Source organism: Typopeltis vanoorti, chromosome 26 (assembly GCF_054136105.1).
Source record: "Typopeltis vanoorti isolate ZY-2024b chromosome 26, IOZ_Tvanoo_1.0, whole genome shotgun sequence".
NCBI lineage: Eukaryota > Metazoa > Arthropoda > Arachnida > Uropygi > Thelyphonidae > Typopeltis > Typopeltis vanoorti.
The window spans coordinates 25,974,661-25,994,348 of NC_143574.1; the positions used below are offsets into that span (position 1 = coordinate 25,974,661).

At 35.2% G+C, this 19,688-nt stretch overlaps 1 protein-coding gene across 2 annotated transcripts in view; it reads left to right on the forward strand.

Annotated features, from left to right (window-relative positions):
* Nucleotides 1–17,535, forward strand: part of LOC150092423 (uncharacterized) — an 88,950-nt gene extending 71,415 nt beyond the window's left edge. The window contains exons 4-5 of one of the 2 annotated variants that reach the window (XM_090415074.1): nucleotides 7,698–7,912; nucleotides 15,383–17,535. In XM_090415074.1, the coding sequence (XP_090271200.1) occupies nucleotides 7,698–7,897 (200 nt within the window). In that variant the 3' untranslated portion in view covers nucleotides 7,898–7,912; nucleotides 15,383–17,535. The remainder of the gene's footprint in view (nucleotides 1–7,697; nucleotides 7,913–15,382) is intronic. The other variant, XM_090415073.1, reaches the window with a different exon arrangement.
* Nucleotides 17,536–19,688: the final 2,153 nt, after the last annotated feature.

Sequence of the window (19,688 nt, forward strand, 5' to 3'; positions counted from 1 at the left end):
AGGCCAGTACTTGATTGCAACAACTTCTATCAGGTTTGAAGCCAGCCTGTTCCTGTGGAGTTCTGTTATGTATACTTGAAGAAATTCTGTTGTATAGCATTCTTTCGAGAAGTTTCAGGCAGATGCTTTTTTTTAAGAGATTACCAGTAGTACACTGGTGTCCAAAAGCTAAACACGAATTTATTTTTTATACCTGTATATGAAAACATTTTCATGACTGCAGCCAAATGTGGACATAAATTTATTGCCAGCATACTAATAAATTATATTACATAAAACATGTTATAATTTTCGTAAATATTAAATTGTAATACGTTCTTGGCAAAAGTTACAATTTTCTTAAGGATGTAGTTAAGAAATTATTTTTATTTATTTAGCATATGATGTACAGGTCTCAGGATAATACATACAAATTACATAAAACAGCATGAAGACAATTGTAAAAATCATATTAAAAAAGGGGTACACTAGGTTGAAATGATTAAACTTCAAAATTAAGAATCAGGAGTCGGAGCTTAATCCTTAAATCCCAGATCCACTCCAGGGATTCTGGAGTCAGTCCTGTTTAGAACCTGAGAATGAGTAGATAGGGCACTCAAGCACAATGTGATTGATGGTCTGGATCTTTCTTCTGCATTCACAGTTTGGAGTATTGGACCAGCTCCATTTATGCAAGAGATGCTTACATCTCCCATGTCCTGTTCTGATCCAATTTCAAGTGGTCCAGACATGTCTAGGGAAATTGAAGCCCTCCAAACGAGATGTCGGATTTGAAATGGGAATTTGAAGATTGGAGGTACGTTGAAACCAATACTATCCCCATGACTCGCATAGGTTGAAGTTCTGGTCGTTTATTTGTATTGCACTCCTCCAGGCAGGGTGCCTGGATTTCAGTCTTTGTGAAGTATGGAAAGAAATGTCTTGGTGGATAGGCAAAGAACTGTTTCCAATTATTTTTGTCCATAATTTGCTTAAGGCTTGGGTCCTGCGGAGTGAGGGAAGAGCTATATTACTGAGAGTTGAGAGCCAGTAGCCAGGAATAGATCTTAAAACTCCAGAGATTATCTTCATTGTTTGATTCAGCTGGACATCGACTAAAGAGGCATGTGTGCTGTTCAGCCACACAGGAGCACAATACTCTGCTGTAGAATAGACCAAAGACAGTGCAGTAGTATGCAATGTGTTGGCATCAGCATTCCAAGAAGTACCAGCAAGTTTATGCATTATATTATTCCGAGTTTTTAATTTTACGGCAATATTTTCTAGATGATATTTAAATATCAAACTTCTGTCTAGGGTAACTTCTAGGTATTTTGGATGATTGTTAAATTTCACCTGTTTATTTCTGAAGTAAACTTTTGGGATATTGTTGGCCTGGATATTACTTAAATGAAAAGATGCTACTTCAGTTTTGTTCAGGTTAGGTTGTAATTGCCATCGTCTAAAGTATTTATCAAGTACAACCAGATCTTCAGTTAAGGTGTTCTCAGCTTTTTGGAATGTTGAATGTTGAGTTGCAATGGCAATATAGTCAGCATACATGAATCTCTGTGATGCTGTCTCTGGGATATCACTAATATATAAGTTAAAGAGCAATGGGGTAAGAACTGACCCCTGAGGTAGGCCATTTTTAATGTTAAAGAATTTAGTTTTGGATTCATTGAGAGATACTTATATCCATCTGTTCTGTTAGTATTTGATTAATTAGGTTGGCTAGTTTTGGTGATGGGATAGTTTCTAGGAATGTTAAGATAAGACCCTCTCTCCACACTGTGTCATAGGCAGCAGAGAGGTCTACGAATACTGCTATTGTTTTCAATTGTTTTTCATAACCGTTCTCTATAAAGGTTGTCAAGGCCAGTACTTGATTGCAACAACTTCTATCAGGTTTGAAGCCAGCCTGTTCCTGTGGAGTTCTGTTATGTATACTTGAAGAAATTCTGTTGTATAGCATTCTTTCGAGAAGTTTCAGGCAGATGCTTAACAAGGCAATTGGACAGTAGTTGGAAGCAATTGTAGGGTCTTTGCCAGATTTTAAGACAGCGATGATTTTAGATCTTTTAAAAATTGATGGAAGTATGCCAGAGTCCAGGATATCATTGTACATAGCAGTGAGCCATTTAATAGTTTTTGGTCCACAGTTCTTAATGAATTCAAGGTAGATGTTATAGAGTCCAGCTGCCTTCTCAGTCCTCAATGAGGTAACTGCCTGGGTAAGTTCCTGGGAAGTGAAAGCCTGAGATAGTGATGATGGTGGAAGATCTGTTTTAAGATTTTTTTGGGTTTTTGTTTCACCTCTCTCGTAGTTACTCTGTCTTGGGGATATTTAGTCATCGAGACTATATGCTTTGCATTGTGTTTTGGATCTATGGCGGGCAGTTTACCAGAAGTCCTTGTATTAGGGTCAAGCTTTCTAATCAGGGACCAAGATTTTTGATTGGAATGAGTAAAATTAAAATTGTTTTAATCCATTTGTCTTTTCTAGCATTGTCAAGAGACTTTGGAATTAATTAAGGAATTAATGTGTAGTACTTAATTAGACTATTCAGATAGAGTATTTTAGTATGAAATATGTCTATCCCAAACTGCAGCTCTCTCACAACGTTGTACAATGCTTGGCATCAAGTGATTCAGGGGTTCTTGATAGCAGATGAATTGCAACCAAAAAGAATAGGAGACAGGCAGGATGGTGGCTGTTTATTTGAAGCAATCTGGTGTGAGATTAAGACCAATAAGACAAAATATACAGTTGGTTGTTGCTATAGGCAAGGAAATTCCACAGATGATCTGGAAGACATGCATCGCCAAATTAGTACAATGAGTACAGGTCGTCTGATTATTATGGGAGACTTCAACTATGGAGATATAGACTGGAAGGAAGAAAGATCACATGGCAGGAAGGAAATAGAATTTATACACCTGCTGGGGGATAATTACTTAAGGCAGCCTATGATGGAGGGGACTAGAAGTGAGAGTACTGGACCTGGTCATAGGATCAGAAGAGCTATCCATAACCAAGGTGACAACATTGCCCCCCAATTGGTGAAAGTGACCATGTGGTCTTCTTGACTTGGGAGATTGTAAAACATGAGGAATATTCTGTCAAGAAGGGGTATTTGTGAAATTACAAGGCAGGTGATTACGACATGCTTAGGAAAAAGCTTAAATCTGTACTATCGCATAAAACGCTGCAGGGTAAGGGATGTTGGTAGTGCATAGGATATACTATGGATATAACAAGAAAGGTGACCAGCATGGCAAGGAAGGCAAAATCAGATTGTGAGAAGAACTTAGCCTAGCAGGCCAAAGGAAATCCCAAAGAGTTCTTTCATTATGTGGCAAGTAAGAGGAAGAATAACTAAGAGTGATGATGATGGTCATGAGGAGACAGAAATGGATAAAATAGTTGAGCTACTGAGTGACCACTTTGCAAGGATATATCATGCCAGTCAGGTTACTGCTTTAACTTATGTGACAGACACTAATGTGGGAACATAGTGAGAACAGCTAGGATTTTGCAAGAATGTGCAAGGGAATTGGCAATGCCTTTGACTAAACTGCTTAATATAAGTCTCAGCTCTGGTAGAGTTCCAAGGGAGTGGAAAGAAGGCAAAATTATTCCTTTGTATAGGAAGATTCTATGACTACAGTAGTAAATTATAGACCAATCAGTATCTCAGGCATGGTGGTAAAAGTACTAGAATAATTGGTAAAAAAGAGAATTAAAGAATGCATAGATAAAAATATGATACTCTATGAGGGTCAACATTGCTTTGTAAAGGATTGGTCATGCCTTAGTAATTTACTAACCTTTTATAATGGACAGCGAGATGGATAAAGGAAATGGCTGCACGATGATTTTACAAAAAGCATTTGACAGAATACCACATGGAATGACTGTTATACAAATTAGAACAAACGGGGATAGATATTACACTGGTTAAGTGGATAAGAGGGTGCCTGCTGGACAGATATCAAAAAGTGGTGTATGGAGGTGGAGCAGAATCGAGGCAAAAACAGGTGACTAGTGGTATGCCACAAGGTTTAGTGCTGGGACCATTGCCGTTTAATTTGTACATAAATGATATAGGAAATAACCTGAAAGGAAATATTCAGTTGTTTGCTGATGAGGATGTTGAAAAATTAGGTAGAGTAATAGTTAATCAAGGCGATATGGAGATTTTGTAGGAAGATTTAAATAGGCTGTCAGTATGGGCAAAAGTTAATGGGCATCAGTTTAATGTCAAGAAATGTAAAGTTATGCATTTTGGGATAAATAGATTACAAGCTGTGTATCACATTGATGGCACTCTCATTCAGGAAATAGATGAAGCTAGAGATTTAGGAGTGGTGGTAGACAGAGTTAAACCTTAGGGGATATATTGCTAAGGTTTCTAAATTAGCCCATAAGATTACTTGGCTAGTGAGGAACACATTAACAAGTACAGATAAGGAAGTTGTAATTCCTCTTTATAAGACCTTGATATGCTCACATCTGGATTACTGTGCTCAAGTCTGGTCTCCTAGGTTTCTTTGGGATGAGGAAGCAGTGGAGAGGATTCAGAGGTGAGTGGCCTGTGGAATGTTCCCTATGAGAATAGATTGAAGCTGTGTGGATTGCAGAAATTGGTTGAGAGGAGAGAAAGAGGGGATATGATAGAAACGTGTAGGTTGCTTAAAGGATTTTATAGGATAGATGCAGGGGAACTGTTTAGCACTTGGCTAGGGTCATCCCTAGAAGTTGAATAAAGGTGTGGTTAGTAGTGGTGTGAGGACTAGATTTTTTGCTTGGAGAGTGGGGAATGAGTGGAATTCATTGCCAGAGTCAGTTATGAGTGCTTTGTCTGTTAATCAGTTCAAGGAGAGGTATGATAGATTCGGTCTCCCATGATGTGTTTGGATTCCATGGAGGTGCCCGTATAATAATAATAAAAAAACTCCTCCTCCAGAAAACAAACAAACAATGCTTTATTTGTTTTCTGGAGGGCCAACAGCCCTCCAGATATGTTTTTTTACAGGGTTGAGATCTGGGGAGCATGCTGGCCACGATTCAATTAATATCCTCGGTCTCCAGAAGTATGTCCACTGCTTGTGTACAATGTGGTGTGGCATTGTCATCCATAAAAATAAATTCTTTGAGTACAGCACTATGGAACAATCGAGCACGACATTGAAGAACTTCCTTGTAATGTTGTTTACCAGTCATAGTCCCCTTTTTCCAGCATTTGTAGCTTGGTGTATCTATTAAGCATAATGCTTCCCAGCACTGCCATATCTATCACTTTCAAGAACATTCTCACAATGATAAGCAGTACCAGTTTCACACCAGATCAAGCTTGTCTAGAATCAGAGGAAAGACTAAACTTTCAACTCTATTCAGTAATGTTGGATACAACACCACTGAAAACGTGCTCTATTCAATGATGAACTGTGGATAAAGGGATATAGACTATAGTCCTTCAGGTGCATAGGCCTACTTGTTGTAGGTGTCTTGCCACAGTTTGCATGCTTGAATGGAGCAGATTTGCAAGTTGACCTGCCATGGTGTGTCGATTACGTTTTGCTGTTTATAACTAAAAATTTGTCTTCATGCTTCATGATAGAACCAGGGCATCCTCTTAGCAAATGTCTGAAACACATTCCATTGGTTTGAAACACTGTCCCCAGCCTGGATACAATGCTATGTGAAATTCCAAACTCTCTGGCAATATCAGTAATTTTGTGGCCTCCTTCAAGCTTTCAAATAATTCTTCCCCACATGAAATCATCCAGATGATATCTTTGAGACATTACAAGTTTGTAATTTTATTCCTTCATGAAAAGAGTTTCCTTCAAACACAATTTGCAGTGAAAGCTTTTATCCTGTTGGGTGCTACCATGTGACCCCTTTGTGCGTGATTTTAATATGTACCTGTTTTATACTCAAAATTGTCATTTATACAAATTGCCACTAGGTGATTCGTTGAATTTGCAGTTGTAATCTTCAGAAATAGTGTTCATCCTTAGGTTTTGTACACTGTGTATAAATATGATTTCAAGTCTTCTATAACAGGCTTATATTTCATGCATAAAAAAAAATGAAAATAAATTGAGAAACTGTGTAATACCTACAATGAATTGGTTGGGCTAGTTAAATAATTCATCATCCTTGCTATACACCAAACATGGTTCTGAGCTGTCATAAAAATTAAAATGCCATATATTAGTTACTTGACTTGTATATTTTATTACTTGTGGGGTTTTATAGTCACAAATTCTAATACTGTTCAATGGCATCTAAGTATCAGGAATTTTTGTTTTCTAGCATCTTTGTCTTTTAAAATATCAGTTGTCTAATTTATGAGCAATTATACTTGCTAATAAATTATATTTTTGTTTACATCTATTTATGGCAGTTTGTAAACAAAAATCTTTTGCAGAAATGATAGCAGTAAAGAAGTTTAAAGTACAAATTAGATACAAATATTTTGGTTCATCTCATAAACCATCAGAAACAACAATGTAATCACAAGCATTGGTAATGGGTAAAGGATACCCTATCCTTTCACGTGTGGTTGCAAGAGCACCAGCTTAAAAATTATTACACTATTATAATCCTATACACACAGTCCTTTGGAAATGAACATTTCTTATATTTTAAACATAGAAAGCCTAAATTTTTCCATATCCTCTCCTTATTACAACAAGTTCCTTATTCTAACAACATCCCCTATCTTGTTCTTATTCCCCCCCTCCCATTCCAACAAGTCTCACTCAGCACAAACATAGAAGCAGCAGCCATATACTTCTCAGTAGTACCTCTTCTTACTATGCTGTACTTGGTACCAGGATGACCTTGATGATCTCATCTTGCAGTTTCCATTCTCCATTAATAGCTGAGAATCGTTCAAAATTTGCCAAGGTGGTCGCCGACCTCCGATAGGAGATGGCACTCAAAGAAGAAGATCATCTTTATGAGAATCTAAATAGTCAATATGCTAATGCTAACATTAGAGAAATAAGACCTTCCCTATGCTTATCTAAATATTCACTACTGTCAATTTAATCTATCAAAATATTATTGCCAGAATCACTTATGTTTAATATTTTTATTTGTAAAATTTTTGGTAAAGTTTCATAGCCATTGTCAATACAAAACATTTTTTTGGTCAGGATGGTAGGAAAAAGACCCAGAGGAAGACCAAGCTCTAGGTGTATTAATACATAAGAAGTGTCTAAGAAGACTGAAATGAGATTGCAATATTGGAGTCTAACAGACAGCAGGTTACTTTGGAAGAAAGTTTGTAATGATGTAAACTTTATGTGCTATCATAATATCCTCTTAGGATTGATAATGATGATATTGTTCAGATATTCAGTTTAATATGGGGGGGGGGGGGTGAGAATATAACCGCTCTGCATGTTTTCACATATCAGTAATGTGATTGTTCTTTTATTGTGTTTGACTTTAATTGTTGTTCACCCCCCCCCCCTCATGATTTTGTTACCGAATTACCATTTCTGTTAATCACTGATTTGATTTTGTAATTATGTTTGATGAAGGGTTAAATCGTTATGTCTAATATATTTTGTGTTTGTGTCTGTGTGTTTTTCCTGTGGTTATCTGAAAAATGTTAAAAGTAAAATATTTCTGGTTTAAAGTGAATATCCTTTCATAGTTAAGATTTGTAATTTGTCTAAATTTTCTTGTTTGACAGGTAGTCTTTCAAGTTATACTCCAAGCCTACTAAGTGATGAAACATTTGAACTGGGTATATATCGCTCACTTCACAGAGAAGCATCCCCACCCCCACTTCCAAAGAGTCCACCACCAGTCATGGAAGAAGTTATTAAGCCAGCTGATCCTGAAGATATTACTAGCTGGTCAGCATCCAGCACTTCAGATATTCTCTTCTAACTCAATATGCAACTTGTGAGTATTACTTCATGTCGCATTAAAGAAAAAAGTGAAAGAAATTTTATTAAGGAAGTAAAATGTATCTTTTAGGAATCAAGTATCTATGCATGTAGAAAATGCTAATGTTTAGCTTTTAGTTTTTTATTTATATTTATATATAGGGTGATCAAAATTAAAGTATCCATTTAAGTCTTTGTGGAGTACTATCCAGTGATCCAAATGCTGTGAAACTTTGCAGCAATACATTGGACGTCATGCAGAAGCAATAATTGAGAAAAAAAAAAGTAATTCCAGTTCATGGTTCAATGTGCTGCCCTTCTTAGTATGCCACAAATTGCATCCTTTGCACAGTGTGTTCAGTGGCAGAACACAGCTGGTTGGGACTGATGTTGCACACATACTGCATTATGTTGTCTTTCTGTGATGGCAGGTTATCAAGATGATCCCTATAAATCATGTCTTTGAGAAATCCCCAGAGCCAGAAGTCACAGGGGATCAGATCAGGTGAATGAGGTGGCCCATGCAGTGGGAAATGCATCGTTCTGGCTTCTGTGAAATATTCTCAAAGAACCTTCTGTAGATTGACCAATGTGTGGAGGGGCCTCCATCCTGCATGAACATGACTGAATCCATGTACAGGTGCTGCTGTAGCTGTGGCACAACAAGATTGTTTATCATATTGCAATACCTCTCAGCAGTAACTGAGCAGGTCACAGGACCTGACTACTAAATGTCCTCCAACAAGAATGATCCAATGATGAAACTATAAACCTGAAACAGACAGTAACTTTGGGTGATGCAAAGGAATTTGTTGGATTGCATGCAAGTTTTACCTAGCCCATACCCAGCAAGTGTGGGGATATTTCACTGCTCTGTTCAGGTGAATGTGAGCCTCTTCCCACAAATCCATCCACAACCACACAGCATCCAACACCACTCAAGCAAGGAATATTAAAGCGAATGTCATGGGTGCCACTCCTGTGTCAATGTTATCCTGAATGGGTAGAAATACAGAATCTTCTGTAGAATTTTCCTGTTAATTGCAGGTCATGAATAACAATGCTGTTATTCATGATCTGCTCCACAATGGCAGTAACAACTTCATCACTTGTTGTGAACTGATTTGCTTGCTAACCTCTGCCAGGTCTAACTGCCAACAAATCTGTTTCTTCAAAAACAACTAATCATTCATTGCAGAGCACTGAGATAGTGGACCTCATTGACTTTTGTCAGGTAACAAAATTCATGGAGTGCAGCAATGCCACTGTGATTTTTTAAGTAGTACAGCTTCACAAGCAAAGCATATTGGGGCAAGGTTAGTGCCATCACTGTGGACTGTATTAACAACCAAATCCCATGTCCATCTTTTTTAAATCCTCCTAGCACCTGCCGAGTTGCATGATATGCAAATTCCATGCATTTGGTGTTTACAGTGTCTCAGTGGTGAATTTTGGAACTTTCTTTTTTTCTCAGATATTGTTTCCACATGATGGACAATGTATTCCTGCAAAGCATTTGGATCATTGGATGGTGCCCCACAGACTTAAACAGGAATGCTTTAATTTTGATCACTGTGTGTGTGTGTGTGTGTGTGTGTGTGTGTGAGAGAGAGAGAGTGAGTGAGTGAGTGAAGGATTCCAAGGAGATGGAAAAATGGCAAATCACCAGTCAGTGACCAAAATAACTGCTGTGGAATTCTTCCTGTGAGAAGACATTGAGGGAATGTGGTCTTCAAAATCTGAGGAGATATGATAGAAATATATACAAGTCAGTAAACAAATTTTACAGTATAGCACAAGTGAGATTTTGCAGCTTATTTCTGGTAGAGTTAGGACCTGAAGTCATCTCTGGAAGCTGGCTATGTGTATGGTGAGAAAGCATGTGGAATGGACTACCCATAGGTATTAAAGCATGAATGTTTAAGTAGGCCCTGCCTTGATGAGTTTTTGGACTCCCTGGAGGAGCATTTTTAATAAAAATAAAAATGAAGTAGATGGAACAGGAATTTCTTTTGGAAGCTTTATGCAAGATCATCAATTGTCTCACATATAACCAGAAGCTTTCTTTAGTGGGAAGGGAAAGAAATAGGATCACTTCTCTTAGTATACAAAAAACATTGCAGAAGAATAGAATAATTTAATGTCTCGCTGTGTCAGGTGGATCAGTGCTTTTTATCATCTGGTATAGTTTGCCCACCGATTAGAGATCCTTCGACACTTCTGCACATCTCAGAAAAAGGAGAATCCATTCCGATAATAGGGTAATCAGTCCGTATTGTGGAATGAGTTGTTTATTATTACCGGTCGGAAAATTAACTTCTCTTTTATGATTATTGTAGTTAACTATGTTGCTTGTGTAACATTTGGAAAATTTTACCTATAAAGCATGTGATTTCGCATGTTGGCGACCAATTCGGACGTCCTTCATTTCTTTCTCCCCTTCAGCATGAATCAACTATTCTTGGAAAGACGCGAAGCAGAGACCTACAAATGGTGGGCGAACTATATAAGACTACCAACCCAGCCATGCTTAGTGAAAACTTGACATGCCGGTCCCAAGCCCGGATAAATGGGGAGGGTTGAGCGCAGGGCTAGCAACCTAGTCTCAGAAAAAAATTTTTGCTATGCAAACTGAAATCTTCCAAAATGTGATACCGGATGAAGCAAAAAACAGAGTCCGGTGGAAAATGATGGTGGAAGACCTATGCTCCCAAGTGGAGTGAAGAGCATCAAGTAAGTAATAAGACTACCATCCTTCATATTAAAGGTGTGGCTTGTAAAAAAAAAAAAAAAAAAAAAAGTATGTTTATCTCTAGAACAGGGTTTCTGGATTATCTGATCCTTATCCCATCTAATGTGCTATAAGTTTATAACTTTACAGGTAAAACTGGCATTTAAAAAAAAAAAAAAATCACTCCAGTAAAGCAATTATAATATAATTTTGCACTCCAAAAAAGGTTTGTAAGTATTCAAATGACTTTAAAATTTGACTGCTTACTTTTCTATTATTCTTTAAGGCATTCAGATATTAAGGTATTAATACTCATCATGGGAGATCCACACTATCCACATAATCTATCATGCCTCTCCTCTTATCTATTAATAGACAAAGTGCTCACAACCGACTCTGGCATCCCATTCCATTCATTAACAACTCTCCAAACAACAACAAAAAAAATCTAGTTCTCACATCCCTACTAACCACAATTTTACTCATCTTCCAGGAATGACCTCTTGTTCTGTTTTCAGACCTTAGTTATATGGCTAAGAAGGTAAGGTCTGGCCAAATAAGCATTCTACTTGCTGACATTAATTGAAGCTATTTGTGTGGTAGAAGAAGAGCGCTTTGCAATGCTGACCTTTGGATGATTCTTTTAGACATCTCTAAAGCATTAGCTGCTAAAGAATTTCTAAAAATATAAAGTCAGAACATCCACATTTGTTAAACTTCTAAAACACTCTGCTGTCAAGTAAACACTATAATAAACTTATCTTCCTTCATCCTCAAATTGGAAGCAATTAGTGCACTATCCTTTTTTCTACAACTATACTCTCTGTAATAATGTGTGTGCTCTTACTTCTTGCTATTTAATAAGCCTGCTTGGTTACTGCGCCTTTGAAATATCGTTATTCTAATTAGCAGTGTGCACTTTCTCGTAACCTTTCCCGCTTGCACTATTGCATACTGTGTTTATCTACCTTTTGCACTACAAGTCTTATACCTATGGATACTAGAAAATTTATTTTATTGAGACTGCGCCACTAATATCTTTTAATTGGCATAAAACTCAATAATACGGCCAGTTGATTTCTCTTTCTCTAACACAAATTCCATCAGTAAAACTTTACACAAACAGTCATAGTCTATTTGCACTTAACTATATGCTTCAGCTATCTCACTTGGTTTCCTGCTCACAAGTCTGATATTTTTTTTTAGGAACAGTGAATTGCAAAAATTAAAATAAACAATCAGGCAGCACTCTATAGCCATACAATTAAAACACATTTATTTACATTTAAAATAATGTACATTAAATAAGTGATAGGGAGGTTACTCTTCTCTACCTATCCTTTATGCTTTTGGTAGAAAGAAGCAAACTTTCTCTTTTCAATATTAAATGACTAAACAATATATTTACTCTGTTACTTCTCTGCTTAAGAAAACCAAATTGCCGAGTCTAATTTACTCATAAAGAAATTAACTAGCTATGGCAAGTTATCTTACAATGTATATTCCAGTTAACAACTCAGAGGACTCTCTTATAGATATTTCTTATTGCTATTTCTTATCGGTCCATCTATGACATATCTCCTAAATTACAAGAAGAATGTACATTAAAGGATGTAATACACTTACAGAGGCTCTTTGTCATGACACCTTCCAAAAGTCCTGCATCAAAGTCTGTATGGTTTTTCTCTCATCTCAGGCCTTAGGTTTCCGTCCGGAGAGGCGCTTCAGCGAAAAATCAGCGGGTATTGGACTGCAATCTTCCCAGTGCTCAAAAGTTCAGGCAAGAAGTTTCAGCTTTCAGTATTGAAGATCGTTCTGCGGTTTTTGGCTTCCGTTGACTTCCCCCAGTACTAGGACATTCAACCGGCACTTGGCATCACATTGGCTGTTCTCCCAATTTTTCCTCTGGGTCCAACTGCTTCTGGTTCTCCGCCAACTGCCTATGGCTCTCTTTGGTAACAGCGCTTTGCCTCTGCTCTCTCGGAAACTGGATCTCGGCTCTCTGTCAGCAATTGGACCTCGCCTCTTCTCTCTCGGCAACTGGACCTGGAACTCCCATCATGATGTTCAGCTCAGTCCCCTTTTATTTTCGCCTCCTCTGAGACCTTGCACGAAGGGTTGTAACCCCTGAAGAATTGGCACGACTCTTTCATCTTCTTTTAAGTTCAATCCACTCTTTGTTCTCCTCCGTGCACTCTTTTGATCGTATGTTGCCAGGCAGCGGAAACTTGTTTGAACCTAGTGGACCTCTTTGATACTAGCTTTGAAGGTATTCATGCACAGAGCTCGCAAACAACTTTCTCACACACTTCATCGTAAACAACTTTCTTGTGCTCTTATACATTGCCATCGGAAGTTTTGTATAATAGCTAAGCATTGCCTTAGTGTTTGACATTCTATAAACTTTAGTTAAAACAGTAAATACAATCAATTCCCATAGGGTTAATTACATTAATCTTGAACATAAAATACATAGAGACAAACAAGGTTATTTTTGTAACAGTTCCCATGAGACTTGACCTGTAAAAATCGATGTAAAGCACCTTGATATTTTTAAGCTCCAATCGAGTTTTACACTCTCAAACCTATAAAAATTCCTACAGAAGAAATTATGATTCAGATTGAAAGTAGGATTCCCAGCCTTCCTACCCATATTGCCAACAATATCAGAATGGATGCTGCAATATACTAATTCAAGCAAAACCTCCAAAAAGTAACCTCTTCTATAAAGAATATGAAGCACTTGGAAATCAAGAAGAATAATGTAGTAATTACTAAATCTGATAAGAGAAATGCTACGCTAGTTTTAAATTGCAATGATTTATGCTTTAAAACAGGCTTCTTTACTTAAAGATAACTCAACCTACCTTCCTTTAGACTGACCCTATCAAGGCAAATCAGATTACCTCATAGATTTAAAAAAGGTCACCTTCTGGCCTGTCAAAGTTACTAATAAACTAAAAACATATAATTCTAGACCATCCCCCCCCCTCCCATATATATGGATTATCTAAAATTCATAAAAAGAATATATAATTATGCCCAAGTATAGATGCCACTGAGTCACCTGCATACAAATTAGTCAAGTGCTCTTACAACATACTGGCAATACTCCTTTACACTTAAAAAAAAAACTCAACCCACTTTAAAGCAAGTATAGAAAACCTCGCACTCCAACACACTGACATTATCGTTAGTTTTGAAGATCCCATCTCTATTCACCAATGTCCCACTTAAAGAGATACCTTAGACCTTATCCAAACTAAATTTCCTCCCAATATTTCAGCCTTGTTTAAGTTCACTATGAACTCTGGCTATTTCATTTGGCAAGGAAAGTTTTGCAAACAAACAGAGGGGACTATGGGCTGTCTGCTTTCTTTCTTCCTTCCCCAGCTAATTTCTTCATGGAAACACTTGAAGAGAAACCTCTAAACTCTGCACCATATAGACCCACTTTTTGGCTATGCTTGGTCTGGATGCTTTGAGCATATTTTTAACATACCTAAACAATCAACATCTCAGGATCTGGTTCACATTAGAAAAAGAAAATGACAACAGTCTCCCCTTCCTGAACACTTTAATTACACATTAGCCTGATGGATCCTGGCATTTTCTGTTTACAGAAAACCCACACACACTAGTAGATACATTCACAAACAGTCACATCACCCCTCCCCTCTCAACAGTATGGAATTATTAACTTTATATATAACAGAACTAAATTAATTCAGATAACAGTACCCTTGCCATTGAACTTGGCCACCTTCACAAAACCTTCTTAGCCAATGGTTACAATTCCTGTTATATCCAAAAAATATTAAAACCCTAAACCCTCTCTCTAGAACAGAGACCACGTCAAAGCTATCACTATTCCATATAACCAATGCACATCTGAGAAACTAACAAAAATCTTTTTAAAAAATACCTTTCAACCACCTTACAGAGCATATAAAAAATTTTAGCATCCCTTATCTTTTCCACCAAAGACCAGCCATAGTCCCTATACTTTCCAGGTGTTCTTGTAGTTGTAAACTAACCTACTATGGCCAAACTGGCAAGGCAGGCAACATCAGAATTGTTGAACATAAGGACTATATCAGTTTCCATTGCTACAGCACTAAGGACTTGCTAACCATGCTTTGGACACCTGCTGTAGAATATGCTGGAAGAAAGCCATATTACTCTGGCATAGCAAATTATAAATACAAAATACTTTTCCTTGAATCTACTTTTGCCTTAAGAAACTGTCCTAACCTCAACAAATTTGGTTGCATGAAACTGCCCCAAAAATTTATTCCCTAACGATGTCAAATTGACTTTGTTGAAATATTTGAAGTATTAATTCAATTTATTTTAGTTAATATATTTGTCTATGTTCGTAATTTCCTTAAAAAATACAGTTACACAAACTGCATTAAATTGTTTGTTTTTCCTCTCCTATATATGAGTCTGAATACTGTATATCATTCCAGAGGATACTGACTGAATTTCAGTATCTTAAAAGAGATGCTTTATCTCTCAAGTATCCTTGTAAGAATGAATTACTGTCTAGTTAAAATCCCACTAGCAGGGTAGAAAATAATTTCTTGTTCAGTTTTAACTAAATCTGTAATTTATATGAAAATTCACATAATTTGTACCATTTTAACTTGCTTACTGATTATTATTGCCTTATATATATATATCAAATGTTGAGTCTAGTAATTTATATATATATATATATATATATATATATATATATATTAATTTTTTAAGTAGGATGTGCAAGCATCTCTCAGCTACAGGTGTGTCCTCTAAAGCTGTTTCTGCTAAAGTTGAATCATTAAGGTGCATTTCACTGAAGCTTTTCTGGTCGATTACAAGATGGAAAATACAGTGCTTCTTTTTTTGAAAAAAACAAGAGAAGATAGGAGTGAGGGAAAGTTATCTGTATTTATTTGCATTATTAGAATGTTTTAATTGGTACTTGAATAAATAACTATGCATTTGCTAATTGCCAATTTCTGTATCCATCTTGTCATAACTTTTGTTAAATGTAATTCTTTGTTTCCATTTTAGGAGCAGAAGTACTGACAATGAATTAACTTACATTCCAACTTGGTAATTTTTGTAATGCTTTAAAATCAAGCTGTAGAAATTTGTCATATTTTAAAAAAGACTGTTGTCTTTCAGGTATTTGTGAAAGTATCATAAAAATATTGTTACACAAAGAAAATGAAAAGTAGTGCAATTTTGAATTCTTAACTTTTCCTTCTCAAACCTACATATCATTGAAAGTACCAAGCCCACTGACACAGTATATCAAGTTCATCTTGGAATCTAGTTATCTATGCGGGTGGGGGGGGGGTTATTTCACACTTGGATGCCTTTTTATAATGACTTTGCCAATATAATAGAAAAGGTTAAGTCATTCATAAATATCTGGATATTTTCACTGTTTTTTTTAACTTATAATAAAAATAATCATGTATAATTGCAGAAATTATCCTTCTTAAAATGAGTTTATATTAAGAATTCAAATATTGACATACATATCTATAATAGGCGTTTAGATCATATTATTTTAAATATGCAGATAAATTTATTACCAATTAAGTATTAGCAATTAACTGTGAACCCTGAACAAATTTAAGCAATAGAATGTTTGTTTTTATTTTGTATTTTTACTTAACTGTTCATGGTTTATAAAACACTTCAATTTATATGTAAAGATTTATATGTATGTTTTGATAATTCAGGAGTTTTTGTGATGTTTGTACACAGTGAAACTTTTAGAAGCAGTTTTTCCACGAAGTTTTTGGAAGGCAGTTTTGGAGTGCATTTGTTTTTGTGCACATAGGATAAAACACCACATTTAACCTCTCATAATAAAATAGATGGTGTCTAGTGAGAGTGTATATGTATGGTGCAAAAATTCACTTAAGGAATGCAAATTTATCTTACTTTCTCCATCCACCAAGAAAATAGTTTTATATGAAATTATTTTTAATGATTTTCATTTAATCATACAAAAATCAGTGTGTGAATATTTTCTTATTTATTAGCTTTTTGCAAATGAGTTCTGTTTTTAAAGCTCAAAAATCAGGGATATGTTTCAAATCTTACAAGCAATTTTAACCAAATATTATTGTTATTATTTTTTTTGAGAACTAAGCATTTATGAAATGTGAAACGGTATTGTGAAGTACTTTTTACTAAGTGTTAAGGCAGTATATGTGCTTTATGCAGCTGGTCTAACTTAATGATGTGTGTCTGTGCACGCTTTAGATGTAATGTGCCTTGATCTGAGTGAAAAGGATAAACTGTAAAAGTTCTAGGGCTTCAGCAGAATATCTACTTTAGACGATAACATATTTAAAATGCATGGCTTAATTTGCTATCATCCTTATTCAGTATAGTTTTGCAAAGACCATAGTAACTGGTACAACTTTTAAAACAAAAAAGATAATTTTAATGAACTTTTTTTTAAAACTGTTTAAGACAACTTTATATTAAGAAATAAGTCTTAATGGTGTTGTAGATATCCTGCTGCAGTCAAGAGTAGATTGTGTGTAAAGATTTCTGAATGTGTAACTGTACACGTGTTTCAGTATCAGCTTTCTTTCGTTTTTTTGTTTTCCGAGCTTGTATACAGTAGATTCTTCTACTTAATCTATTGTTTTTTTTAATCCCTTCATTCATGAGGGACTTTTTTTATATTATACCATAATTCCAAGTCATGTATATATAATGGTGTATAAATTTGTTTTTTTGACGATTTAGTTGTACATTTTTCAAAAAAGGGTGAATCTGCTAGACAGAAATAATAAGCCCTAATAATTGTTATTTCTTTGAGTGATCAGAGTGTAATTTTTTTTCACAGTTTTGACTTTGCAATTAGAATATTAATAAAACTGTTTTAATAGGTTTTAGCTTCATTATCATTACTGCTTGACAATGAATAGTTGCCTCAAGAATTTCCTTTGTATGTTCAGTTTCCTGTTTGCAAGAAAGACTAAACTACCAGTTTCTGCTTTGATGATATAGTTCACATGAAACTGTTATAATTATCTTTTGTGAAAAACATATTGAAAACAGTTTAAAAATAACATTGTTTTTGAGAAAAAAATGTATTGCTGGATTTATCTATTTCAATGTCTTGAGCTTTGATTTTCCATCATTAGCTCATACTTAGATTCAAATTTTGTCTATAATCAGAGGCAGTGATTGAACCTATGAATAGTGAATGGATGTGAGCTAGTTACTGCATCTTAACAGATGTCATGGACAGAACTGCCGCTAGGGTCTTTGCCACCCGCATGCAATTTCTAAGCGCCCCTGTAAAGATCTGGGCATGTGTGGTTCTTTTACGATAATAAAAATTTAAATTATTTGAAATTTCTTAAATCAATTTTGACAGAACAGCCACACGTTGGTTCGCTAAATGTAATGAACCGGGGGTGTTGACTAGGCAGGATAATCTTTAAAAACCCGAATATTCAAAAAAATTCTCATAAGTTAAAGCAAAATTTGATAAAGCCACTTCACTTTAATCGTTGAATATAATGATACAGCGATTATAGCCTTCTCACCGACTCAAATCGCTAACAAAATTAAAATGAATTTTAATTAAAGTTAAAATTTATTTGAACTAAAGTTTAAAAAATTCTTGCATTTTACAAGTTACTAAATTCTTAGTAACTTGTAAAAAATTTTTATAATCGGAACTATCTTTTAGGAAAATAAAAGAAACTCAAGATAGATGAGAAAATAAGGAAAGAATTCAGAAATAATTAGAACATTTAATATAAGTATTCAAAAAATAACATCTTTACAGAATAACAGAAAATAAATTAAATTACATAAATATACTTGAAATTTTTTTATTAAAATTTTAGGGTTTTTGATTTCATATTCACAAAATTAGAATTAATGGTCTTAACGTCTAATTTCATATATATCATTTTCAATAGCTTTTAACGCCAAACTAACAAGCCCTTTTTGTGACATACTTGTTCTTAAGTAGGTCTTAATCAATTTCAACTTGGAAAAAGAAAGTTCACTGCTCGCTACACTAACAGGTAAGGTATTCTTAAAGCAATTGAAAAGTTGGGGAAAGATAAATTATTGGACACAGTGAAATTAAGAATATCGAAAGGGTTTTGAATATTTAAATTATCCTTCTGAAAAATATCCCGGAAAGCACATAACTCGTCATATAGTTCTATTGCATTTATGTCTTTATTGTCGCCGTCCTTGAAGAGAATCTCTAAATCGTCACAATTTTTTCGTAAATCTTCATTATTAATTTGTAGTAATCTATACAAGAAATTGAAATTATCATATGTTTTTAGTTGATCAAAACGTTCTATTAACGAATGCATTGCAACGTCTAGAAGTGTATAAAACACATTCACTCTAAATTTATCTTCTGGCGATTATGGCATTTCGTCATGATGCTCGTAGTCAAATTGTTGTATCCTCTTTTGTCGTCGAACTTCCGTACCAGTTTTAGATTCTTGTTCTCCATCCACCTCTTCACTCAGTTCTTTTGTTTTTATAACTTCTTTAAAATTTGTATCTGATCGATACTCTTGTAAGAATATTTTTAAGTTTTCGACAGATTCTAAAGCAAGTGTAATGTTCATATTTTTGTCTTGAAGCATTTTACTCACAGGGTTCATTCTGTTAATAAATCATGTCAAGTTATAAGAGAGCAAATAAATTTGTAGTCTTATTTTAGCACATAATGTTTGTGCTTCATGCTGAGTTTCTTTATTAAAATTTTCATTATTTAAAATTTCAAAAAGTGCATCATAAATTTCTCCTAACTGATTTTAATTTTACTTTCCCATTGCATTTTTTGATGGCTGTTTCAATGTTAAATTTTTAACGAACTTTAAAAGGATTGCCCAAGTTTGTAAGAGAATAAAAAGAAATTATATATTTCTTGAATAATTGCAAAGAAATTAATTGTATCTGCATTCACTTTGGCTGCATCGTTAATGATTAAATTTAGAGTATGAGCAGCACATGGCACGTGAAAAGCTGGAGGATTTTTGTTCAAAAGCGAATTTTGGAG